This window comes from Myiozetetes cayanensis, unplaced genomic scaffold (genome assembly GCF_022539395.1).
Source record: "Myiozetetes cayanensis isolate MyiCay16 unplaced genomic scaffold, myiCay2020 scf73, whole genome shotgun sequence".
In the NCBI taxonomy this organism is placed as follows: Eukaryota; Metazoa; Chordata; class Aves; order Passeriformes; family Tyrannidae; genus Myiozetetes; species Myiozetetes cayanensis.
In genome coordinates, this window is record NW_026087998.1 from 58835 (window position 1) to 85659 (window position 26825).

The window sequence follows — 26825 nt, forward strand, 5'->3', positions numbered from 1 at the left end:
AGGTATGTATGGAGTTCACAAATTTTAATTTGATAGAGTGTGGTGGCATGGGAAAGAAAAAGTTAGGGGTGGATAATGTCATGACTTTGCTTGTTCTGGGAAACTAAGCAGGAATTTTCCCTTTCCCCTGCCCACTGTGTGCATGGGATGTTGAATAGGCAGGTTGGCTGTGCCTTGGGCAATGGACTAACACAAGTTGTTGCCCCTGAAGATCTTGTCTGTGGGGAGGGGTGAGGAGTTACTTTTTACTTTTTCTTCTCCTCTCCTGGGAAACGGTGGAGACTTCATTGTTGTCTGAGCTGGGACAACGTCTGGGTGGTAGAAGCTCTGAGGTCACTTTGTTCTCAGTCCGACTGGTTTTGCTTTTTGTTGTTTGGTTTTTTTCCTCCTCTCCTGGCCCTGGTTTTACCTGCAACCTGTTTTTCTACCCAGTCCGGGACCTGTTTGGATTTTCATCAGAGAGGAACTGTTCAGGAGGGGGGTTGCCTTCTTCCCCTCTTCCGTTCCCATGGGTTTTTTTTGGCAGCAGTTCTTGTGCACATCAATGGATAGGGGAAGCTACATCACACGGTTCAGCCAGCAGGACAGAGTGAGTTCCTGTTGGCAAGAACTTTTTTTCTTTCCCTCCTTTCTCCCCTTTCCTGGTGAGGGGAGGGAAGACCTCCAGCTTCTCCAGCACACCCAGGGGCCCCCCCATGTGGTGACCATCAGTGATCCAACAGCGCCCCCTGCTGACTGTGGTTAGAATTGCACCAAAGGGTGCAAAGTGAACTGTTAACTTTTTTGTTTGTTTGTTTGTTTTGAAGGGGATTATTTTTGGGTATAGGATTATTGTTTGGCTGTTTTATTTGTGTCCTTTCGTTGTTCTGCCAATACACATATGTCTTTCAATAAAGGGCTGTTATTTTTTTTCCTTTTTCCACACTTTCTCAATTGAAGCCTCTTAATTTCAGATTTACAATTGCTTAGAGGGAGGAGTTTGAGTCTTCCTCATAACTCATCCTCAGTAAAACACTTGTGTCTCATTAAACTGAGACACACACATATAGTGCAAAGGGCCTATGCTTTGCACATCCTTCTTTGCAAATATCCTTGAGAAACATCCAAGAAAGTCATTGCACATACTCATTGAGTGCAGCCATCCTGCAGCAGTACACATAAACCAGATAACTCTAAACAGCAGCTAGCTCTTTTAGGAATGGGATTTATGTTGCTGCCACAATGCACAATATTACAACATGTTCTCCTCTGGTATATTATTAAATATAACTGCTTTTTTTTTTAATAACCTCAGAAAAGCAGAGTAAATTTAGAGGGCAGAGTTTTCAAAACAAGTGTAAAAGGTAAATAATAATTAGTACTTTTTATACTTTTAAATATTCCAATGACTGTAAAAATACTGAAGTTCTATTCCTCAAACTCTGTTTTGGGGGAGGAAAGAAAGGAGAGCAGGGAGTAAAAAGTTTGATCCAAAGGCCAACAGAAAACTTACCAGCAATCTCTGCAGGCTATGGTTCAGACTCTAAAAGATTATTATTCTGCTGCTTAACACTGAGGAAATGTTAGAACTATTTTTCTCCCAACCCTCAAAAAAGATAGAAAATACTCCATCCCCTCCCCGCTAAAAAAAAAATAAAAGCTCAAGACCCTCTATTATCTCACCTACGTAAGTCAATGTCTGGGTTTCTTAGTAAGAAGAATGACAAAATCTTGCGGATGAAAAGAAAAAGGAGGATTTCAACTGCAAGTTTAACAAGTTGAGAATTTTTTATATTGTGGGTTTGCAATCAGTTAAGGTCAGTATAAATCAGCATTTAAATGTCTGTCTAACCACTCAAACCACTGACACCTTCCTCCTTGACCTGACATTTCAGTGTTAAGAGGGATAAAGGAACCAATCTGAATGAAAAAAGTCTGTTACAATATGTTAAGTTTTATCACAGATTCATTCTCTGATCCCATTTGCTATGAGGATGCACATAGTCTTGAGGCAGTATGAAAAAAAGCATAGCACAGTGGCAAAATTAACCTGTCGGAAAAAAGCATAATACTGCTGCTTTCAGCAGCACACTAGCTCCCTCTGATCATGAAACTTTGGCATTAATGGGTGCTAGAAGAGAAAAAACCCAAAATATAATGCATTTTTTTAAGTTTGTAAGTACTTTGAACTTTAAAAGCACCAACATTATTTTCTTTTGTTTTCCCACACACACGTTGCTCACCTTTGAGTACCCTTTTCTCATGTTTTAAAGCGCTCTTAAAAGCATCTGTCAAGGTACATACAGAACATGTCTGTTAGGTAATGAACATAATATACCTACCTGGCTCAATAGCAGCAGATATGAAAGACTGGGCTTCCCTTACTCTCTTCATCACTTCTTCCAGTTCCTTGGCAGCAGCTTGTGGTGTCATTTCAGGAGGCTTCACTATTGCATTATTGGAGTGATTTATTCTAAATTAAGAAAAAATAAAACCTTGAACTTCCAAACTCTTGAAAAGGAAAAATTAAAAACAAATAAGAAAACACCTCAACTTCCATGTATGACTAGAAAAGTCAAAGTTCAGCAAAACTACAGATTTTTCCTAACACTCATCTTTATTAAGTATCTGAAATGTCTCTTTTATTGTTTTCAAATAGTATGACTTTTAAATAATTGCAGTACAATATTTCTGTGTTATTTTTAGTAGAAGTCTAGAAATCTATTTCAGATCAAATTTCTACATTAATGCCTACTAATTACATACACATCATATATAAAGTTTAATTAGTACAAAGGACTTTGCATATTCTTTCACTGTTGTGGCTTTCACTAATTCAAGATTAGATTTTACTCAATGCCATCCATATTCTTCTTGGAAAAAGTTATGCCCAATCTTGAAATTTGAGTTCATAAAAGTGTTCCAGTTTACTAACAATAGGTTTATATTGAAAATATATTAATCACAGCAGTTTCCTTCACATCAGAGTCATAAATGTATAAGGATACTAAGAAATCTCTCATTCGATATTCATATGGATAATTAATTTCTTACTTCAGTGGCCTGTCTCCAAACATAACTCCATTAAAGGCAAGAGCTCGAGGTACAGAATTTTGGTCTGCAAATTCCACAAAAGCAAATCGAGTTGGTTGTGTCTCATCACCTGCCATTCGCACAAATTTGACTTCTCCAACTTGCTTAAAAAATTCAAGCAGTTGATCTGCTGTTGTAGTCTAGAAAGAGTCAAAGAACTCAGTTGAAGTAAAATATATAATGAAAACCACTTATCCAACATATCAGATGATCTAAGCGCTACAAATTTTGGAAAGACATCTCATCATTATTACACAGGTGACATGAATTCGGTAATGTTACACTTTAAGAAAGGTATTTTTTATTTCCATTAATCTAAAAAATATACTACAATTTAAAATAGTGCAACCATGAGCCCTGAAGTCCTATATCTAGGTTAAAAAAGCACTTGCACAGGATTTTGCACTTTTCAGACAACTTATAATAACTGATCAATTGAAAAAAATCCAAACAGTATTACAAGACTTCACTTTTATCTGTTTTTATACTAGTTTCAAGCTTGTTTTATTTCATTGTGTACTTATATACTCTAGTAGCTACTTTGGCAGTCGAAAAACCCGAAAATTAAATAGTTCTATTTCCATCAGTCAAAAGCAAACTGTTTTTCAATTCATTCAATCAATTGCTGAAAAAAACATATTTCTGACAGACCTAACTTTCCTGTCAGACCAACTTTAATGTACTTATGCTGATTTTGCAACTTCAACTAGGTCAAATCATTTCTTCTTACTGTACTTTAACAACTGCACAGTGTTGTGGGGGACATGCTCTCACAAATTCTGGGGCATTGTTCAGCTAATGTAACCCAGCTGGACATTTGATCAACACACACAATCATAAGTATGTTTCTTGAATGCAGCTACAGCGTGATTTCTCTGGTTTCCTGCTAGAATGAATTCCACAGTCTGGTCTTATATGATTGGCAAAGGGACATTGAAGAATTTGAAATATCTCTAGTAACCAAAAAGAGTATTTTTGTTTAAATTTCTATTGGCATCAACTAATGAAAACTCTTAAAATGCAAGATTTTAATTCACAAATTCCAATTTTGCATCTTCCATTATTATTGCCAACAAAACCCAAAAAAGCTACCTGTGAATTCAAGTTTCCAACATAGACTGTTCTTCTAATTTCATCAATTTTGGATGGGTCCACATTCCCCATAATAGGTGGCTGTGGTATTTCTCCCAGTGTTGTAATGTTAGGGTCCAATGCTGCTGCTGGTATAGCCCCCAAAGTGCCAAGTGAAACGCCAAGCTGGGAAATATAAAAATAGGATGTGTTTTGCAACCAAGCACTGGAAGGAGACACTTCACCTTTTAAATACTTGCCTACCTTGTGCATTTCTGTAAAAATAAATCTAATTAATATAGGTAAGATTATAAACTGTAAGGTCCCAGAATGAAGAACTGAAATTTCTCCTGGGGACTATTATAAAAAGTCACTTAAAAATGACTACTAAATTGGTCTTCTGAGTTCCTGGTTTGAATTTTATTTTCTCCACCCAAAAAAGCAACTGCCTTTCCAGCAATAGTTTTTTTTATGTAACAAAACTACTCTCTTTACTTGAAAACATCTTTTTGTTATTGAACATAGGGTTATATAGCTTGAATTCCTCTTTGATATTCTAAAATTCACAGAATATTTATTAAATATGTATATAAAAACAAAGTGAATTCACCTTAGATGGTTAATTTAGAAACAAAGGTCTCTAAACACCACTATTACACTGTGGTGGGTTGACCTTGGCTGGGTGCCAGGTGCCCACCCAGCCACTCTATTACTCCCCTTCCCAGTTGGACAGGAGAGAGTAAGATGGAAAACAACTCGTGGGTTGGGATAAGGCAGTTTATTAAAGCAAAAGCAAAGTGAAAAGATAACACAGTTTATTCTCTACTTCCCATCAGAAGCGATGGTTGGTCACTTACAAGAAGCAGGGCTTCAGCACATGTAACAAGCAGCCATTGGATACAATGAATGCCTGCCTTCCTGCTCCTTGCCTTAGCTTTTATCTCTGAGCTGACATCATATGGTATGGAATATCCCTTTGGTCAGTTTGGGTCAGCAGGCCTACTTGCATCCCCTCCCAGGATCTTGCCCTTGATTGAGGAAGGAATGTTACAGTGCTGATGCTATGCTCAGCAGTAGCCAAAACACTGGTCTGTTATCAACACCCTTCTAGCTACCAAAGCAAAGCACAGCACTGTGAGGGCTGCTATGGAGAAATGAACTCCAGCTCAGCCAGACCTAATACATACATCAGTCCTGTTTAATATCTTTATCAATGCCCTGGATGAGGGGATCGATAGCACCCTCAGCAAGTTTGCAGACAACACCAAGATGGGTGGGAGTGTTGATCTGTTTGAGGGCAAGAAGGCTCTACAGAGGGATCTGGACAGGCTGGATCAATGGGCCAAGGCCAATTGTATGAGATTCAACAAGGCTAAGTACCAGGTCCTATAATCGTGTCAGAACAACCCCATGCAACATTACAGGTTGGGCACAGAGTGGCTGGAAAGCTGCCTGGCAGGAAAGAACCTGGGTGTGCTGGTCGACAGACAGCTGAACTTGAGTCAGCAATGTGCCCAGGTGGCCAAGAAGGCCAATGGCATCCTGGTTTGTATCAGAAATAGTGTGGCCAATAGGACTAGGGAAGTGATTGTCCCCCTGTACTCGGCACTGGTGAGGCCACACTTCAAATACTGTGTTCAGTTTTGGGTCCCTCACTACAAGACACTGAGATGCTGGAGTACATCCATAGAGCAATAAAGCTGGTGAAGGGTCTGGAGCACAAGTCTTATGAAGAGTGGCTGAGGGAGCTGGGTTTGTTTAGCCTGGAGAAAAGGAGGTTCAGGGGAGCCCTTATCTTTCTCTACAACTACCTGAAAGGAGGTTGTAGCCAGGTGGGTGTCAGTCCCTTCTCTCAAGTAACAAGTGATAAAATGAGAGGAAATGGCCTCAAGTTTCACCAGTGGAGGTTTAGACTGGATATTAGGAAAAGTTTCTTCACCAAATGGTTGCCAAGCATTGGAACAGACTGCCCAGGGAAGTGGTTGAGTCACCATCCATGGAGGTATTTAAAAGACGTGTAGATATGGCACTTAGGGACGTGGTTTAGTGCTGGACTTGGCAGTGTTAGGATTACGGTTGAACTCAATGATCTTAAAGGTCTTTTCTAACCTAAATTATTCCTTGATTATTTATGGTTCATTAGCAGCAATTATGCAGTGGAAACATGAGTAAGCACATTTTTTCAATGAAATGCCTGAACTATTACTTCACATCTCAATGAAAGTAGTATCATATATTTTAAGACAAAAAAAGGCCAACATTCTTATAAACTAAAAATTATTTTTAAAGTCATCCAATGTCTCTCATACAATGATGGTTATGAACCATAAACAGAATTAGTCTAAACCTCTAACTGGTGATTTTGGGTACACTGTTTCATTATAAAAATTGCACACTTTAAATCAGCTCTTGGAGCACAAGCGTCAAAAGGGATACTGATGTTTGTGCAGGTTTTTAAAATAATGCAGAAGAAATCAAACTTGATTAAAGCAATGTTTTTATGGAAGGAAGGAAATAAGGAAGACACTAATATATTAATTTCTTTTAGGATGCTGATCAGTATCAGCTAAGAATATGAGAGTGGGAGTAATGTTTCTGGTCATGGAGACAGATGAGGAATCATTGAAGTACAGATAGGTTTGAGAATCTGCAGGACACCCTTAACTTGAGTCAAAAATCCAGGATGGTACCAGTAACATCAATACTGCAATATGTTTGGAAGACTGAGGACTTTCATCTTCAAATAACATGGGGTTAGTGACATTAAGCCCAATTTTTTGACGTAGGATTTACTATTTCCAGAATTCTCACGGATTAGGGCACAGCAGCTTGCTGATGTCAAGAAAGGCTTACAGAGACAAAAGAGAATTGAGCAGAAGCAGCAGCAGCTAGCTCCTATGTTTTTTGTACTGAAAACATAGGCTAACAGTAAAAAAACACATCATAGAGATATCAAGGAAAGCATCCTATTGCAGCATTTTAATATTATGAAGAATTCTGTCAATTTAACTATGATGTTTTAACAGTTTATTAGGAGGTGGATAGCATTGCCAGTGGAACAAATTAATAGGTGTAGGGAAGGGACAACAACTAAAATGAACACAACCAAATCCAGTATTTATCCACTATTTTGCAAAACAAGAATCTGAAAGAAACACCCAGGATAGGTAGTGCATGGACATCTTGTGATCTACCCTCAAAAGAGGCACCACAGCTAAATCCTCACTGAGCATATAAGAGGACAATGTCCACAGATCAGATAGTTCTTGTTCTCTGAACACAGAAAGGCTACCGAGCATAAAGTAAAACCAGAAATCAAATAGGGACTGAATTTTACTTACTGTAGTCAAAGGGGTTGGTGTAGGTATAGGAAGCAACCCTGCACCAGGCATCAGGCTTGCCATAGTAGGAGCAGGCGCCAATAGAGAAAGGGCTTTGGCTTCATCTGGAATTTTACCTGAAGAAGCAAATGAAAGCATTACGCAAAGTTGGAACACTACATAGATGTTAGTCTTTCTATGATTTTACAATTACCCTTGCATTAAAAAAAATAATAAATAAGAATGAATCTATGTACCAGATCCTTACAAAGAAACAAATACAAACTTAAGTTTTTCCTTTTACCCTGCTCTACTAGGAAAAACAAAAGTGAGCAAAACTTCAAAGACTAGCAATCTTATTAATGGATTATTTTTAAAACTGAATAATGTACACAATTATTTAACACTTGGAGCTATGGGTCACCTGTACTGGAAACTTAATGTTCATGAACCATACGATATCAAACATGGACGCTTTCCCAGGGCGGTGTTTTCACGGTGATCGAAAGTTGTTTTACACATGACAACTGTTCGTGTTGGCTGCATCACTAATAGCACACAGAACATCAGATACAGAAAAGAAGAACATTTTTTAAAGTTTAATCCCCAAAAATGGCAAATAACCAAATCAGTTTAAAAAAAAAAAAAGGAACAAAGTATGTGCTAACTGAAATTAGTGAGCTTTTTCACCCTCTAGTGTTACCTATTTTTGATGTTAAAATAAATAAAAATAAAATAAAAATTACTGTGACTCCACACAAGACATACTACAAGTGAAGTTGGGAATGGAGAAAGGGAGGGCAGAAAAATTCAGATTTGTACTGTCTTACATTCTAGGTCTCCTCAGTTTATCTGAAACTTTGATAAATTAGCTTTAAATTTACTGAAATTGAAGAAAATCATAACTGATCAGTTAAGTAAGCTATATTTTCCTATAATATGTATTTCCTACTTTGTCAACCATATTATATTTTCCCTGTCATGCTAAAGTTTAAGTAATATCTAATCTGTACTAAATACAGGTTTCATTCAGTTAGTTACAATTAGACTGCTAAATAAATAATAAAAAAATCTTCAAAAATCAAAAGATGTAACAGTTGATTACAAATGCAATTAAAGGTATGTTTTAAATTTGAAATGCAAAGGGATTTAAACTGGTACAAACATTAAATATTGAACTGAAAAAGTACAGAAAGGAAGTTCTAATTATACTAGGTATCTATGATTTATTCAAAATTACTGGAGTAACTGTATATATGCTATCCAACTGAGCCCTTTGGTTATTACCCCATGTACTTTAATAAGGTAAATGCTTTTATTTAAACAATGTTTTAAAAGTCAAGGTATATACAAATACCGTGCCAGTGGTTTTTACTGCTTTGGTTCAAACTGTATATGTTTTAACTATAAAACCCCTAACTTCAGGATTTAAAAATTAATATAAATGTTGTTATAAAAAACCAAAACATAATATTTTCCAAACATTGCAATTTTAGCTATATGAGTGAAAATAAACCCCATGGGAATGATACTACTTGAAAAAAAAATAAAAAGACAAAAGTTGAAAACCTGTTCTATAGATCTGCAGCAAGGACTAGGTTAGATTTGGAGATGACCAAAGGACAAAACAAATATAAATGAAAATTAATTTATATGTAGCATGAATGGAATAGAAAAGATAAAATAACAATACTCTTCTTTTTTTTCCTCACACCTTCTATTTAGATTTATTTTATTCAAGTTTTGAGGCACCTTGCTCCTTAAGATGTAACAAACCACTTTGTTTTGCTATATAAAGGAGAAAAATAGGAAAATTATTAACATTTAAGAATTAACTGTGCAATTATGTCTTCCAGGGCTTTTATAAAAACATGCATAAATTTGAATCATTGTCATAATGTTGAGTACTCTTTACAGGTCTCATTTTGAAGTCAGACATGCAATGAGAGGTGTATCTGATTTGCCAGACTGCTCATGAGAATCAGGTACCTTGCCTCGTATCCTGTCTACTATGAAGCTAACTAACAGGCTTCCAAATATACAGTTCCAACAACTGTACGTGCAAATTAGGCATACAATTATATACCAGTTCTTCTGAAAAACAAAATACTGAAGTATTTCCAAATGATTGCTGAGCCAGTATCTTGCAATTAACTGGATACTCATATAGGTTTCTACAGGATCAAGACATGGCTCAAATAAATTCAATGGCAGAAATGGCACCTAAAGTAGTACATCTGCATCCTAATTTAGATCCTTGATCAATAGTGTACATATGCCTAATTCAAGTATGCACTTACAAACAGCCAATTCAATACACACTTAACCAGATAAACCTAAGAGATGCTTAAGACATTTAGACCTTTTAAATAGGAACTGAGTTATGCATATAACTAAACAGACAGGGAGTCAAGTTCAGAAAGGTACTTAAATACAACTCTAAGTATATGGCTCATCTTACTGAAATAATTTGAGTTATTCATTTGCTCAAACATTTCTGAAGGAATCAATTGAACAATTTCAGTTAAATAAACTATTATAGTTCAGAAAAGCAATAACATACATATATAAATTATGAAGTTAGCAGCATTATTTCCAGAATACTTTGGTCCCTCAAGAATGTAATGTTTAATTTTAAATACAAAATCTATTTGGTCAGTTCCATGACACAAAGATCTGTTTATTTATTTTATTCAAAAATGAAGAAAAGTCTATTTCTACAGACAAAGCTCTGAAAATTGGCCTGAATTTTCAGAGATGCTGTCTTTTCAAAAGATCCCCCTTCTAGATTTTAAGGTTTTAAGATCAGGTCATACTTTTTAACAATTCTATAGAAACTAAACTGTTGTGGGAAAAAAAAAAGAAAACCTGAAATATCTTGCAAATTTACTTCCCTGTTCTTTAGACAGTTTTGAAAAACAAATTAATATGTAAGGCCAAATAACCTCACGAGTTATAGCCTTTAAGTTTTGGAGTGTTATCTCCATTTATTTATTTATAAAAGGGATACAAGCCCACAAAATACAAAAAAATATGAGGGTAATGACATAACAAATTAGGACACATTAGTTTAAGCATAACTGTTTTGGTTTTTAAACTCATGGTATTTAAAAGCTGAATGGAAATGAGGCAAAGATATTTATTTTCTAATAAGGGAAACAGACAAAATAAATATGCCACATCTATACCACATCCTTAGGAATATTTCTTTGAAGCTTATGAGTGTTTAGTAAATTACAGATTCTATGTTCATTATTTATTTATTTATTTATTTATTCTTCACTTATGCAATGGAATCTGGAAGCAAATGTAGATTAGCTCTGTATTAACTAGAGATACCTTAGGCTTCTTCAGAAATATACAAATTTCCTAAGTGTTTAAGAGTCCTAGTCAACCTAATTCATACTAGAATCCATTTTGCTAAATGCTGAACAGAACTACCTGTGTTAAGCAGGTACTAATCACAGTATTTTTATCATTCTCCATGTGCTCAGAAATTAATTTCTTACTCTTTATACTGAAACTACATGGTTAATCCTCCCTTCCCCTCAAAACTGCTTTGAAAATACCAAAGTATGTTTCTTTTTAAAATACTTTCTTCTCACATCTACTTGAAAGAAAAGGAATCGTTATTTTTCTATTATTTTAAATCAATGAAAAATGCACACTTACAAATAAAATGTGTGATTCAATTCATGATTCTTATTGGATTTAGCAGCAGAGATTAAAGAGATTACTGGTAATTACCTCAACTGGCACAGCTAAATCCAACAGAGATCACGAAGCTCTTCCCAGCTGCATTTCACAGCCTGGCGCATTACAAGAGTGAAACCAATTGGTCCCAATGCAGCTGGCTGGGAAGAGCAACACCTGAAGACCAGACACACCACCTGGTCCAGCACTTTTGTTTCAGGGTTTCCATTTCACAAAAACAAACATCATTTAGGGATGAGAACCTTCGCAACCACTCCAGCATGGACTGCCAGGCCTTCTGAGATTGTGAGATGATACTTTTTTTTAAACTCTTCTTGAAATAATGACCACTGAAATAATGAGCGTGTAAAAGTGCAGTACACACATACATACACACACACACAACTTTTCAATCTTCCCATGAATAACAGTGTTGAATGACAATGTGCCTCACAACACATTCCAACCAAAATCTCAGGCTGCATTTGTACTTATGAGTGGTAAACAGTTTTTTATAAAAATTACAAAAACAAAAGGATGAAATCTTACTGCCACTGACCTCACTGGAGGAAGGTTTCATCAGAAGCAGACAAATATTTCATAACATTCAGTACTCATGAAAGTTCAATATCATAAATAATTATTTTAAACTCTTCATATTAGATATAAATAGAAGGCCTTCTTTTAAACAGATCATGCAACCTAAAAGTACTCCGCTGAGAAGAAAAATAGCAGAGAAAAATCAAGATTTTACTTTGTAAGGTTAATTTCTCCAGAAAGTTTCAACTTTCCTCTTCCAAGATAAGCTCACAAAGCATAACATATGAAAGAACGCATCTTAAAACTGATATATTTTTCCCTATTCCAGTCTGAAACAATGTGCTCATCTGTTGAATTTAGATGTTAGCCAAATTTATCCATAATTCACAGCATAAAACTTAATCATATCCTAAATTCTGTGTATACCATCCACAAGCAGCTTCAGGTCAACTTCAAAATGAAACTGTGAACCCTTTACAAAACATAATTTTTTCAGAACTGAATTACCAGTTCACAAGTACAAGAGATTTAACAGAACAAAACAAAAGGGAAAAAATGAAAATAAAATAAACAAAGGAAAGAAAGCAAAATAAAATAAAAACAGACACAGGGCGTCCATCTTCAGCAGGTCAGACTTCGATCTCATTTCCCCCATGAAGATTTCACTTGGCGTCAGGTTTAGTGGCATGGCAAACAATGCCTAACTCAGGCAAGTGTAACAGGTCTGCCTTGGCCAGTCTAGTCATCTAATAATGCACAAATATCACACAGAGAAAACATACAAAACCAAATTAATAGTCAAAATCCATCTACTAGACAATGTGGACATAAAATTTAGAATTATTAGGGTGGTATCTTTGTTTATCTTTCAACCTTTGTGTTCTCTAAGTATACTGTTTAAGGAAAAACCTAATGATACACACAAAAAAAATTTATATTTTGACAACATGATAATGTTAATGCATTTACAATTATATTTTTGTTAAATTGTTTATTAAATGTCACAAGATTAACATTGTTTTCATTGTGTAGTGATTCCTTTCTCATACTTTGAATTTAACACTGTTTAAATACACTCCAAATTTCAGATTTTATTGGTTTTTAAAACCAAGTTTTCATAGTTGCATTTTTCCCCTCCTATATGTTTGATTCAGCACATGAAAGGTGCTGGCACTGTCGGCCACGGATATAATTTAATCTTCCAGTAGAATATATAGCCATTGTTACTTTTAAAGCCCATGATACACTCTACTGACTCCGTTAACAACTACACATAGTGAATAAAAAATGTTGCACTATGGTCTTGAAAGCCATGCTTATCCCAGAGAATAAAGTTTTCAGAAAGTTAAACCTATATGAATTCATATCTTTACAAATTAAAAGTAGTGATTCTGTTAGAAAGTTACATGGAGACTGCATTCTGACTTGAAAAAAAATTTGACCTCACAACCCAATCACTTGTTCACGTAATTATGTATAAATCTCTGTGGGGTCCAGAATGGTCTAGAACAGTGACAATTTTTATGTAATACATTTTCTGAGAAATGCCTAATAAGTCAGCTACAAACAGGTCTGGAACAAGATTTCTCAGAACTTAGATTTTATCCTCCTTCCACTCATTGTCTACCATCAAGAGACACAGAGACACAGGAAAATGTAGCTTTACCTGCCTGTTACCAGGACTCTGTCCTGATACATTTTGCCTACCCAAAGCCTCTACAAAGCTTCAAGTGGATACAGCAATATCCTTAAGAACAAGTCCCAAAATAAAACCAAACCCCCTCCAAAACAAAGCATAAAAGCAACTAGAACTCTAGGTTTCAAAAAGACTTGTTAATATGCCCATGGTAACAAGGCTACAAGAATAGACAGTATATTGTAGGTCATCCTAAAGTCTATGAAATTTTGGAGACTTGTCAGAGTTTGCTAGGAACACCCCAGACTATCATTACAACAGCACTAATCTCATACTATCCAGATCATGATGTGGCAAACATGACAAAAAATGGCACTCTGGGACCACTGTTAAACTCCAAGGAGTCAACAGTATTTTTTGAACCAAAACTTGACTCTTGCACTTATAAAAGTCCTGTTAATAGGAGGTATTTCTGGACTTGCTGCAGTTTATGGAACAATCATTCTAAATATTGTTGTTTGTTTTAAAACAGCTACCACGTGAAGTTACCTTCACTCCACCAGCTGGAATGCCTCCACTTCAAAGAGGTAAAAAAATCCAGATCCAAATGGGCAGATGCTTAATTCCCACAATGATCACAATGAAGTCAATGGGGCTCTGCCTAACTCCAGAGACCTGCCTACAGTAAGTAGAGCCATGCTTCATAGAACTGTATTCAAATGTGGGATAGTATACTAACAACAAGAAATACCTTGTATTCAACATATGTAAACGCAGGACCGCAAAGCTAGTTAAAGGAACACTTGTAAATTTAGCATTCACCAAGTATTTTATTTTATTAAGAGTTATAAAAATATTTTACACTAGAACCATTCTGTACAGTTGACTGCATTTTTAAAGATATCTAAAATCAGAGTACCAGTATGCATAAGAAAGCCTTTTTTATTGCACACAAAGTAATATTTTCCACAGGAACAAGAAAGGAAAATTGAAATATTTTTTTATTAAATTAGCAAGTAAATATTTATATGCAAACAGCAATTATCACCACAAATGCAAAATATTTAAGATTAAATAAATAAAAAATGGTCAAATGCATATATCACATATCTACAAAAAAAATTGGGATTTGGTCTTAAAAAATTGAAAAATAATTAGTATTTAAAAAAAAAACAAAAACAAAAACAAAACCCAAAACACCATACCAAGGGCGACACATTAAGATCCAAACTGCAGTGTTATCACAGTGCCAGGAAACTGTTTTATCTTTTCAGTGCTCCATTGACTTCAGATAGAACTTTGTGTGGGAATAAGCTCGCCAACACAAACCATATTGAAGGGTATTATTTTACCTTCTTTTTCCAAAAACTATGTAATAACTGTGGAAAATTGAATTATCCTAATTTAAATCAACTCTTTTTTTTCTAATGCTGGATTTCAATTTAATCTATACAATTGTGTTTCTTTGTTCAATTTTCAATTTTGTTTCAAGGCTTTTTTTTACAGAAATAAAATAAAATAACAACAGAGCACTGCCTCCTTACATAAAAAGCTTAAAACAATTAGCAGACAGGACAAAGACCAACATTACAGAAGAACTTCTAAAATACCAACCTTCTGCACAGGGTACAACTATCAAAGCTCTGTCAATAAAAACTGTGTTTGTTAGATGCTGGGCCACACCAACACTTGATGCTTCACGAAACTTAATATAACATACTTTGGAGGAAAAAGTAAGAGGTGCATTGCTGCAAGATAAAAGGAAAAAAAAACAATTAGCCATATTGAATAAATATATACATATATTTTCAACTATTATTTCTTAATTGAAAAAATTTTAGATTTCCTGGAAAAGTTACACAAAAAACAAGTACAGAAATTTAATAATTTGCCTACTTAAAAATTTACTAATTTTTTAGAAATTTACAAATTTACTAAATTACCCTGTGTCAGAGACTGAAATGGTTAATGATTTACGCATTCTAGGATTGCCAGGGGACTTTTGCAGGCTGGGAAGAGGCGGCTATTGGCCCATCAAAGCCCATGCCCCTGCCAATCCTGAAAGGTGGGAAAAACCCTTTTACCATGCCCCTCACAGGAACTCTGCGCAGGCCCAGGAGACATTGGAGGCTCACAGCATGGCCCGTGACACTATCGATGGATATAATCACTCATAACTTCTTTGAGTGTGTAGGCTTCCCTCCTTCATCCCCAATGGAACAAGACCACCACTTCAACTGACAGACATGGAAGCTGCAAATACCAAGTTTCATCACTGGACCCTGTGGATGTTGACTATATACATTTTTCCTCTCTCATCTTTCCCTTACTCTCCCTTACCCTTATCCTGTCTTTTCCTTTCTCTCCCTTATGCATTTTCCCTAAAGGTTTTCTTTATACCATATTGCTATAGATGATAGATATAGATGATAACACCCAAAATGGCAACATACCTGTTTACCTTTGAAACAAAATTGTTCTAAAATAAACCCTACATATATGTTTTCAAACACCAATTATTCAGTGTCATTTCACTCTAATCCACCCCAAGGGATTTATTAATAAGAACCTGGGTTCCACCCCCTTTCTGGGGTGGGTGGTAACACCTTGTCACTTAAAAATGCATAGTATAGCCCCTGGAGCCCCTGGTGGTCTAGTGGTAAGGGCGCGGCGCTATCACCGCCGAGGCCCGGGTTCGATTCCCGGTCAGGGCCACTCCCGGGCAGGTGGAGCTCGTTAGCCTTAAAGGCAACCCATCTACATCCTAAGGACCTTGCTGCCACCGTCCAAGCTCGCTTGGCCCCGGCAGATGAACCTTAGGATTAAAGGGTGGGCTCAGTTCCGCGCACACTGTGTCTCACCTAAAAAATCCAATGCGCAGGCTGGAAGGTGTAAAGACCTTCCCCGGATCTTTGCTCGCGAAGACTGGCCATTATTATTACTATTATTATTATGTATAACCCCTTCTCCTTTTTAATGGAAACTTACAGAAGCCAAAATCCCAAATTACCAAGGCTGAGTTTCCTTACGAATCTTGCTAAACAAAATTACTATTGTAAATACCACCTTTACACAACATATTTGTAAATAATTTATAGTTTATCTTTTATCCTCCAAATAAACCTTGTTTAAGAAAGTCAAAGTGTCCAATGGAGGGCTACAAAGATGGTGAAGGGCCTTGAGGGGAAGCCGTATGAGGAGCGACTGAGGTCACTTGGCCTGTTCAGCCTGAAGGAGACTGAGGGGAGACCTCATTGCAGTCTACAAGTTCCTCACAAGGGGAAGAGGAGGGGCAGACACTGATCTCTTCTCTGTGGTGACCAGTGACAGGACCTGAGGGAACAGCATGAAGCTGTGTCTGGGGAGGTTTAGTTTGGGTATTAGAAAAACGTTCTTCACCCAGAGGGTGGTCGGGCAATTGATCAGGCTCCCCAGGGAAGTGGTCACAGCACCAAGCCTGTCTGAGTTCAAGAAGCATTTGGACAATGCTCTCAGGCACACGGTATGATTCTTGGGGTGTCCTGTGTAGGGCCGGGAGTTGGACTTTGATGATCATTGTGGGTCCCTTCCAACTCAGGGTATTCTATGATAATAAGCCCAGGCATTTTTTAGTGGGTCTTTTGGATATTAGCCCATATTAACTGATACTCTTTCTTAGGCCTTCACAAAAGAAATTTTGTTAAATCATATTAAGATAAAAACAGTTCTTGAGAGTTCTTTTAATTGTTAGGTCTTCGTTCACTAATGTAAGAAAAATCCTTTTTATCATCTGCCTTACTTTGGCATAGTGTGGTACAGGATAACACTGGAAGAGGTAGGAGGAATTCAATATTAGACTAGAATAAAGAAGGAAATTAAAAGTATGTATGTTGGGTAATTTGCTTTTCCCTTAGAAAGTACACCAACAGATACATCAGAAAGCACAATATGCAAACTTTATAATCTTGATCAAAAACAAAATTTGCTTTAAAAAAATGTATTCCCTAGTCAAAATTTATACTCTTTACACAATTAGTTTATTTCTTCATATGAAGTAAATACAGGTGAAGCCTTCAAAGACAGAATACAAAAGGATATTGCTGGAACATCAGTAAGTTCCATTTGAAAAAATATATCTATCTTCCAGCAAAGTAGCAAATCATGGAAAATACACTGCATGAACTGTTTAATCCTTACCCTCTCTCAATTATAAGACTTGTCAAATTTCTGGAAGTACCAGAAGGAGTTCAAGTTTAGCTCAATCCATCTTGCAGTCTCTCAAATTCCAAGCAGGTACTCTCAAAGTTGTTGTATGGAATTAATAAACACATCAGTGCTGCATCTACATTGAGGAAGATGATTAAAATCCAAAAGGTCTAAAATTCTAAAAAGTTTCTGAGTCCTCTTATTTTACTAAGTGGGCCTCCTAAACTTCCCCAATAGGCCTTTTAAGAAACCTTTCTTAGAAAAGTCCTATTCTGTTTTAATTCCTTTTGTTCAATTTTTTTCTGCCAATCCTTTTCAAGGCTGAATTGAGGTAGAGTCAGTCTTCTTCCTAGGGTTACAAAGCACCGATGCAAAAAAGCAGGTCCTACATCTATGATTTAAGGTTACTATAATACAGTTTCTTTAAGAAAGCAAGAAAACTCAAAAAGGAAATAAAGATCTGAATAGTATTCGGATGTTTCTATAATTTTTGTTTTCCTTTGTAGGGAGACTAACATCCATCTCTCAATAGAACAACAACAAAACAAAAACATAAGAATGACCTATTCAGAAAGCTACAGTGAAAAGTCAAATAAAAGGCTACAAAACATCCCTCAAAGGGTGTGATAGTTTGGACCTGGCTCCCTGCCAAATGCCCGAAAGTCACAACAGCAGCCCCCTTCCCCCCTCCCTTCTCCTCTTGGGGCAAAGAAAAAAAAAACTATAAAAAATTAAAGAACCCAAAGTCAAGCTACTTATATAAAAATATATATATATATTTACGTAAATTACAGTTATATACAGTTAAGATGCTATATACACAGTAAAAGGGGATCCACCCCCGAAGGGATAGGGAAAGGGGAAAAAAGGGACGAAAGGGAACAAAAGGGACACCGAACAGGTATACTTGATCAAACTCAAGAATTATACTAGTAACTACCAAAACAGATCTCACCACTTTCCTTAGATAAGCAGGATTGGCAGACACAGCCAGCACTCTCCGAACCCCCCATGTGGCAGGCCAGCGGTCGCTGCAGGCCTCAGCTTTAGATAAGCGAGACCAACGCAAGGAACTACAGTTCCCGACCCTCGCTGGAAGAGAAGAGAGTGAGGTCTCTAATCTCCAACTTATTTATACTCTGGTTTATGTAAAAATCGTATGGAATACTGGGTACTTGGCTACTTCCTTGGTTACAAACTGGTTATCAGGAAGGCCTAGACCAAAACCATCACAAAGGGTCCAAATTTTCTCAGGGTGGAGATGGTGGAGACGACAACAACATAAATTAATAACCTGTCAAAACAAGATGTTCTGGAATAATTGTGCAGATCACATTTAAATAAGGCTCTGTGCATTTTATATCAAAGGCCTTATCTATATTGAAGTTGCTGCAGGATATAACAATATCTAAGAAACACTTATGTGTACTAGCTTCCAAGACCACTCCAGAACATCCAGAAGCATTAGAACAACATTATAACAGGGCTTCCAAAACCTGATGGTGTTTTGTGCCTCCCTGCTTTCAAAGAATTCATTCTGCAAAAATTCAATTTCTATAAAGCTTTTCAATATTTAACTGATCAAAAATCCTCTTACAGCCACATTTGAAGGCTTATTGCTACAAATGTAATTTTGAAGGCTTCTCTGAAACATAAACTTCAACTGGGTGACAAACCTAACACAAAAGCATGACTGGGACTAAGAATCTGATTACAGATGTCACTGGTCTCCTAGTGTGCTGAAAAACAATTCTAAGCTATTAAAATAGTTGGCATAGGGAAGTATATACCCAAGGCAAAAGACCTGTCACACTCTGCTAACCAGCTTCAGATCTCAACTGTACTGCAAACTGGAAGTGATCTATAAAGACTGGTCTTGGCTTTGTTCAGAACTGTGAGAAAATAAAGCCATGCTTTCATATTCACACAAAAGTCTATTTAAACAGCCAACAGAAAGGTAGCAAGTTAATACTTTCTCAGACAACACATTTTGTAAGTTTCAGTAGCTTTGGGCTGGTAAAAAAACAAAACCCACATAAATGCAGCAGAGACCAAAGTTTCAGAGAATATTCTACAAAGCAGGGAACATAATATACCCTCTTGTCATGGTTTAGGAAGGGTACTCCCCAGTTTAGTGCTCCCAGTGAGACTCTCCAAACCATGCTGCCACTCACTTGCTACCCCCTTCCGCCTTTCTCCCTCCCCCTCCCATGAAGCTGGCTGGAGAGGAGAATTGGAGGCACAAAAGGTAAAGATAAGAACAATTTATTTGAGATAAGAATAATTTACTGGAAACAGCAATGAGATAAGTAACAGTAACAATACTAATGACAGAGGGAACAAGAAAAGAAACATTATTGCCCCCCCCACACTCACTCCAGCTTGGAACCAGCATTATCCCATTGCTCCCTCTGTCATGCTTACTCGACCAGAAAGAACCCCTTCTCCCCAGAGGAGACTCCCTTCCCCTCAACACCGGCAATGAGGTGAGGTGGTATAGAATAACATCGAGGTCCTGGCCATGCCCCCTCCTGGCTACTGCAAAAATTAACCCTGTCCTGGATGGAACTAGGACACCTCTCATGCTCCTGTCATCACCATGCAAGCATGGCTTCTAAGAGATCTTTACACACCCAGGCTTGCAGGATGCCTACCTCCCTAATGGCCTCTGTGTATTCCTACTTGAGAAAAATCTATAAGCACTGAAGGTTTTGCAAATGGCAAACTGAGGAGCACTTGTTAAACAATTACAGCAATTCTCCATTCTCAACATGAGAATTCAGATCTCTACCTAAATCAGGACCATACACAGATATTCAGAACGTTAGTTTTTCCTCAGACTTTGATGACAAAATAACACCGAAGATGACAGAGAAGCCCCACTAAAGCCACCCTCTTCTACACACAGGTGGCAAATCCACACCAAGGCCCTGATGTAGTAACAACTCTTAGTACATAAATTCTCTTACACAGGCTGTGACTGTAATATTATCTTCTGTTCTTGTTAATTGTTTCACCCTATCTAACAATAATTTTCCAAGTAATTTTCATATGCATATTTAAGCTTTCTTTATGATATTTTCGTTTTTAGCTTCAGAAAGAAACCAGATCTCATTTGGTAAAATTAGAAACCTGCAATTCTGTCCTCCTATTTTCCTAAAGATGTAAAATGGAAAAAAACTATATATACAAGTAAATTAAAAAAAGCCCCAACATAGAAATCCTATTTTCTGAAAGGATTTTACAAACATCCGTTACTTTCATTTCTGAGCAGTTAGGAAAAGAGAAAAAAAGCACAAATTCTCTGAACATCCTTCTTCTCAAGGCTAAAGCTCTGTTTATGGGACAGGGAAGAAGAGATGACCAAAATGCTTGGCAATAGTAATCAAATGGAATAAAAGGGGTCTTTGAGCACTGAAAGCTATTTACAGCAATCTATAAGAGACAAGTCTTACAAGGAAATGGTTAAAAATCTCATGAAGTCAAAGTTCCTTGGGAAAGTTTTTGACACCAATTTTAAACCAATACAGCAGACAATTGCAGCATGATAAAATATAAACTCAGTCTCTTTAAGATTTGATAATCAAATACAAATTACTAAGAGTAAAATGAGTGCATTAAAAAATACCCAAACCTCTTCCCACCTCCACATAACTTGTTTACTGATGTTATTCATCAAATAGGTGCTTTCATTTTTTAGATTAAAGTTTCAGTGGAAAGTCTTCCAGAGAGCAGAACAGTATATAGTTGTACAAGTAAGTCAAATTTAAAATTTTCTTGTAGGAAAATAAGTAAATACAAACAGCCACCAGTAACAAGCATTATGACCCACTAAAATATGATACACATTAATAGTTTATCAATAAAAAGAAATATTGTTTTCAGTGTCAGTGAAGCCTCACTGACAAATAGCTAAAATCAGGATGTTGATCATATGGAAACAACTTCTTCAGTACCAAGAGTTTCCAATGCCCTCAATGTTGAATCTGAAAGCGGACTACTCACAGTTCACACAGGCCTCTTCAGAAAATGACAATAATAATAAAGTAGCATTTACTGCCATCTGCATAAAGATTAAAAACTTCTAATACACGAGAGAGACACTTCCTCACGGAGAACTAGGCTTTCAGGAACATGACAGATATGACATCCATCCTTCTTAATGGGATGTCTAATTAGCAGTGACTGAGGAAACTGAAGGGCTTTGATGAATGAAGATAAAACATGAAGTGACAAACTACCAAAGAGCATAGTGTGATTTAGCTCAACATTCCTAAAAGTTATCCAAATCAATTCAGTATAAAAACAAAAGGACCTTGACTGCTACTTTAAAACCACAGTCTTAAGATATTAATTGCTGGGAAAAGTCACCAGGTTCAGGAAGTTCACTAGGAATACTGAAGAGTCATCTTACAGAACCTGCATTTTATTCAATGCATTAAAAAACTGAGGTGGTTTCTCTCCCTCTCCTCATTGTGTATGCTTACAAGAACTTTAAGTGAACTAATCTAACATTAACATGTTTTCTATTTAATTTAAACTGTAAGTAATTATATTCAACAATTGAGACTTCCTGATAGTTTTTTAAAGAAATTCTCTGTTGCACCTTATAAAACCAAGGGACATGTTAATGACAGTGATGTCTGGGATGAGTTGCTTGTCAGTAGAATTGCCTTGTTGGGGTTTGGGGCTTGACGTGGTTTGGGGGTTGCAGACCTAGGGGAAGGTTAATGATACTGAAGAATGCAAAATTTAGAGACCAAAAGGACCTTTGCCCAAGATAAGAAGAAACTAACAAAGCCAACTCATCAGCTGTACTGAAATCAACTCAGACTGGGTAAAAGGTAATTCCGTCAGGGGGAGATCATGACCACTAATTGACCCCCGAATCAAATGAAAGAGCCCTGAGTATGCGCAGTAGCTAATAATGAATTACAAAATACCTCGTGCAATCAGCCCTTTTATGAGTAACCAATAGCAGAGTAGTAAACATTGAATATATATTAGATAGGTGGAATATATTAAATTACCATCATATAAAAAGAATTCCTCTCTCATAATGTTAGTTCCTAGCACAGCCCTATACTTTGTTCTACAATCACTGAAGAGCCTATAGGTGCCAGATACATCATCCTCACTCCCCAGTAAGTCATAAACCTTTTTTTTTAATTCAAGTCAGCAGTAGGGTGCTGCACAATTAATTATAGTGGAACAGCGTTATCAAATGAACTTCCTATAAAGTTGAAATGATCACCTGATCAAATTCACCACTTCCAAAAATCTCTTGGAGTGCTCTGACAAATCAGATTTTATGGATTAGACTTCAGCAGATTAAGGGAAAAAGTATAAGGCTGACAAACATGACTGATTTGGATGAGATGAAGGAAAATTTATACTTTTATTTGAAAATATCATAATGCTGAAATAGAAAAAGGAGATTTTCTATGATTTATAAAGTGTATATACACATGTACATGTATATATGTCTATATATTCTGTCTAAGTAAAGTTCAGGTTCATGATCACCGGAGGTCTATGGGACCTGATGAGATACATCCCAGAGGCATGAGGGAATTGGCTGATGTAGTTGTCAAGCCAGTCTTCATGATATTTGAAAAGTCGTGGCAGTCAGAGGAAGTCCCAGGTGACTGGAAAAAGGGAAACATCCCTGGAAGTGTTCAAGACCCGGTTGGATGTGGCCCTGTGTAGTGGGTCTCTGTGGCTGGGTTTTGGTAGCGGGGGGGCACTACAGGGGTGGCTTCTGTTAGAAGTTGCTAGAAGCTTTCCCTGTCCTGTGGAGCCAATGCCAGCCAGCTCCAGGATGGGCTTCCTGCCACTGGCCAAGGCCAAGCCAATCAGAAGTAATAGTAAAGCCTCTGTGATAACATATTTAAGAACAGAAAAGTTGTTGCACAGAAAGAATTCCAGTCAGGGAAGAGCAAAGTGAGAACATGGGAACAACAAAGTAGACACCAAGGTCAGTGCAGAAGGAGGGGGAGGAGTGCTCCAGATGCTGGAGCTGAGGCCCCTGCAGCCCGTGGTGAAGACCATGGTGGAGCAGGTTGTCCTCCTGCAGCCCATGGAGGACTGTTGGGATGCAGAGACCCACCTGCAGCCCATGGAGGAGCCCATGCTGGAGCAGGTGGATGCACGAAGGGGGCTGTGACCCCGTGGGAGGCCCAAGATGGAGCAGGGTCCTGCCGGAGACCTGCAGCCCATGGAGAGGGAAGCCCATGCTGGAGTAGGTTTTTCCCAGGTAGGACTTGTGGCTCCTGTGGTGTTTGTAAGATTATTTTATTTCTCACTCTTGCTCTGATCCTGTTTGTAATAAATTCAGTTAATATGCCCACTTTGATTGCCTGTGATGATCAGTGAGTGACCTCTCCCAGGTGTTAACTCATGAATCCTTAGCTGTTTTTTTTCCTCTCTCCTCTGTCCAATTGCAGAGGAAGAGTGAGAGAGTGGCTTTAAGTGGGTACCTGGCATCTGGCCAGGGTCAACCCACTACACCTTGAGCAACCTAGTCTAGTGGAAGGTGTCCCTGCCCATGTCAGGAGGGTCAGAACTAGATGATCTTTAAGGTCCCTTCCAACCCAAGCCATTCTATAAGTGTATAAAGGGTATTGTGGAACAAGTCTAAAGTAAAGACCTAGAAAACTGTGCAAAAAATACATAAGTCTATTAAAGAGTGTTTAAAACTTGGTAAAGCTGTTTTATCTTTACATGAACAGATGCCTACTACACATACTTTATATACATATTGTATAACACTTAATTTTTCTGAATGTTCCTCATTCAAACTTAGCCAAGTATAATCCAGTAACAGATTAAAATGGCCAAATACTTTCTTTTAAAGTTTTTTAATGAAATTTTATTCCCATCTTCTTCGCATTAAAGTTGAAGTCTGAATGTGAATGACTTCCCCTGCCCCTTTCTGTCATTCCTGCTATTCCTATTTAATTTTCACTAAAGAAAAACCAACCAAAACCAAGATGGTTTGAAAGGGCATGTCTGTCATTCACTTCCTAATACAACAGATGTGGTAAGAAAAAAAATATTATTTTTCCTCCCCTGTTCCATCTGCTTGGAAGAAACATTGAGGTTTGCAAAATAACAACATTTTCTCCCATTTGAGCGGATCCCTCTCGCGCAGCTGGCATAATGAGGACAGCTACAATTTAGAGAAACGTGTAATATTCGTTAATAACTTTGATTTACTGCAAATGTCCTATCGGAGGCATTTCTAAGCACAGGGCTGGTACCGTTCCTCTGTTAACAGCTGTGCTGACTTCTGTTCGAGTGGCCCCTTCTCACGTTCGAACTAAAAGAGCTAGTCTCGCCAGCACGCATCTCCCGAGTGGCGCGGGCTGCCAGACAGGTAGGCGAGTGGGCAGGGGTCAGGCCTGGGGCGCTCCCGCCCGTCCCCCCTCCACTTGGGATGAGTCCGAGCGAATAAAAAGGTAGGGCACAGAAAACAGGCTTTCAGGAAAACGGGAAACGAGTCCTACACCTGGGAAGCACTTCGGGGCAGCCTGCGAACACGCTTCTCGTCAGGCTGTGACTCAGTGCCGACAGCCCCAACCGGGTAACCGCGGCTCTGACCGCCACCACGAGAACACAAAATTCGCCATGTTTCTACAGGCCACTCCAGAGATACCGCAACTGCTCCCCTCCACCGGACCGGAGCCGCCATCTTAGGTCCGGGCGGAGCCCCTTTCCCCTACGCTCCTGCCCCATACAAAGGGGTGGGACCACGTGACAAACACATACCCCCACCCTCTTGCGGGACACCGGTGTCCACACTCAAAATGTTACATAGGACCTTCTGCCTCTTTCCTTCCCTCCATCCTCTCGACCCCTCCAAGCCTCTTCCTCATCCCAAGTCTCTATTGCTCTGGAGGCCGACGCAGACCCTGCTTACTCCGGGGGATAGAGGCGCAGCTCCTCGATATCTCCCAGGAAGCCGAAGAGAGTCCGCATCTGCTCACTGGTCACTGTCGAGGAGACGTTCGTGACCTGGATGACAGACGTGGGGCCCAAGGGGAAGCCTAGCGGCACCCCGATCCCTCCGCTGCTCATCATGGCGGAGCCTGCACGACTGCTCCGTTCACGACAGTGCCAGACACAGTTTGAGAGGCGGGTCTGACCACAGAGGCAAGCGCGCGGCGCCTGCCAGAGCGTCCTAGCATGCGGGCGCTCTAGCGGCGGACTCGACTGCTCCTTGGAGGTGTTTTTGGGCGGGCAGCCGTTCTTCCCGTGCCGACTGGGGCTCACGGAGGAGCGGGCGCTTTCCCTCCGTGCCGACGGGACTCCGAACTCTGCAGATCCCCCTGCAAGAGGGGAGGGGAAAAGAAACCCAACCTTCTCTTCCCTCCGCTTTTCCAAGGAGCCAGCCAGGCCGTCGTTACCAGGGCGGGGCCGCGCCCCTACCTCCCCCGGCCTCCCTTTACACACGCGCTACCCGCCCCAGGCTATCAGGGGACTGGATTACAGATCCTGCGAGAGTGAGGCTGCATAAGAGAGGAAGCGAGCACGACGGCCCGGACGCCACACGCAGGGGGGTTAGATAGTTCCATCGCTCGTGGGGAAAGCACAGCTGAGAGCACCTGACTAATTCTTGCACGAACAGGGTCTGGAGTACCTTGTTACCTGGTTTCATAGAATCATAGAATCATCTGGGTTGGAAAGGACCTCTGAGATCATCAAGTCCAACCCTTGATCCACTACCACCACAGTTACTAGACTATGGCACTAAGTTCCACCTCGTCTCATCTTAAAAACTTCCAGGGACGGAGAATCCACCACTTCCCTGGGCAGCCCATTCCAATCCCTGATTACCCTCTCTGTAAAGAATTTCTTCCTAATATCTAACCTAAACCTCCCCTGGCAGAACTTAAGACCATTCCCTCTTGTCTTACTGATAGCTGCCTGGGAAAAGAGACCAACCCCCACCTGGCTACAACCTTCCCTGGTCCTGTTGGCCATACTGTTTCTGATACAGGCCAGGATGCCATTGGCCTTCTTGGCCATCTGGGCACACTGCTGGCTCATGTTCAGACTCCTGTCAATCAGCACCCCCAGATCCCTTTCCGCCTGGCTGCTCTCCAGCCACTCTGTCCCCAGCCTGTAGTGCTCCATGGGGTTGATGTGGCCAAAGTGTAGGACTGGCACTTGGCCTTGTAGAACCTCATCCCGTTGGAATCAGCCCAACTCTCCAGTCTGTCCAGGTCCCTCTGCAGAGCCCTCCTGCCTTCCAGCAGATCAATACCACCCCCCAGCTTGGTGACATCTGCAAATTTGCTAATGGT

The 26825-nt window shown here is 38.7% G+C and overlaps 1 protein-coding gene and 1 non-coding gene across 2 annotated transcripts in view; one reads left to right on the forward strand and one right to left on the reverse strand.

Moving 5' to 3' along the window:
• Positions 1-25620, reverse strand: part of LOC126652258 (serine/arginine-rich splicing factor 11-like) — a 45234-nt gene extending 19614 nt beyond the window's left edge. Inside the window, exons 1-6 of the mRNA XM_050338936.1 lie at positions 25439-25620; positions 14947-15080; positions 7485-7600; positions 4165-4329; positions 3034-3212; positions 2322-2452 (exon numbers count right to left, since the gene is read on the reverse strand). Coding sequence (XP_050194893.1) covers positions 2322-2452; positions 3034-3212; positions 4165-4329; positions 7485-7600; positions 14947-15080; positions 25439-25599 — 886 coding nt within the window. The 5' untranslated portion in view covers positions 25600-25620. The remainder of the gene's footprint in view (positions 1-2321; positions 2453-3033; positions 3213-4164; positions 4330-7484; positions 7601-14946; positions 15081-25438) is intronic.
• On the forward strand, positions 15974-16046 carry TRNAD-AUC (transfer RNA aspartic acid (anticodon AUC)). The gene has a single exon. It is a non-coding gene; the product is annotated as a tRNA-Asp (tRNA).
• Positions 25621-26825: the final 1205 nt, after the last annotated feature.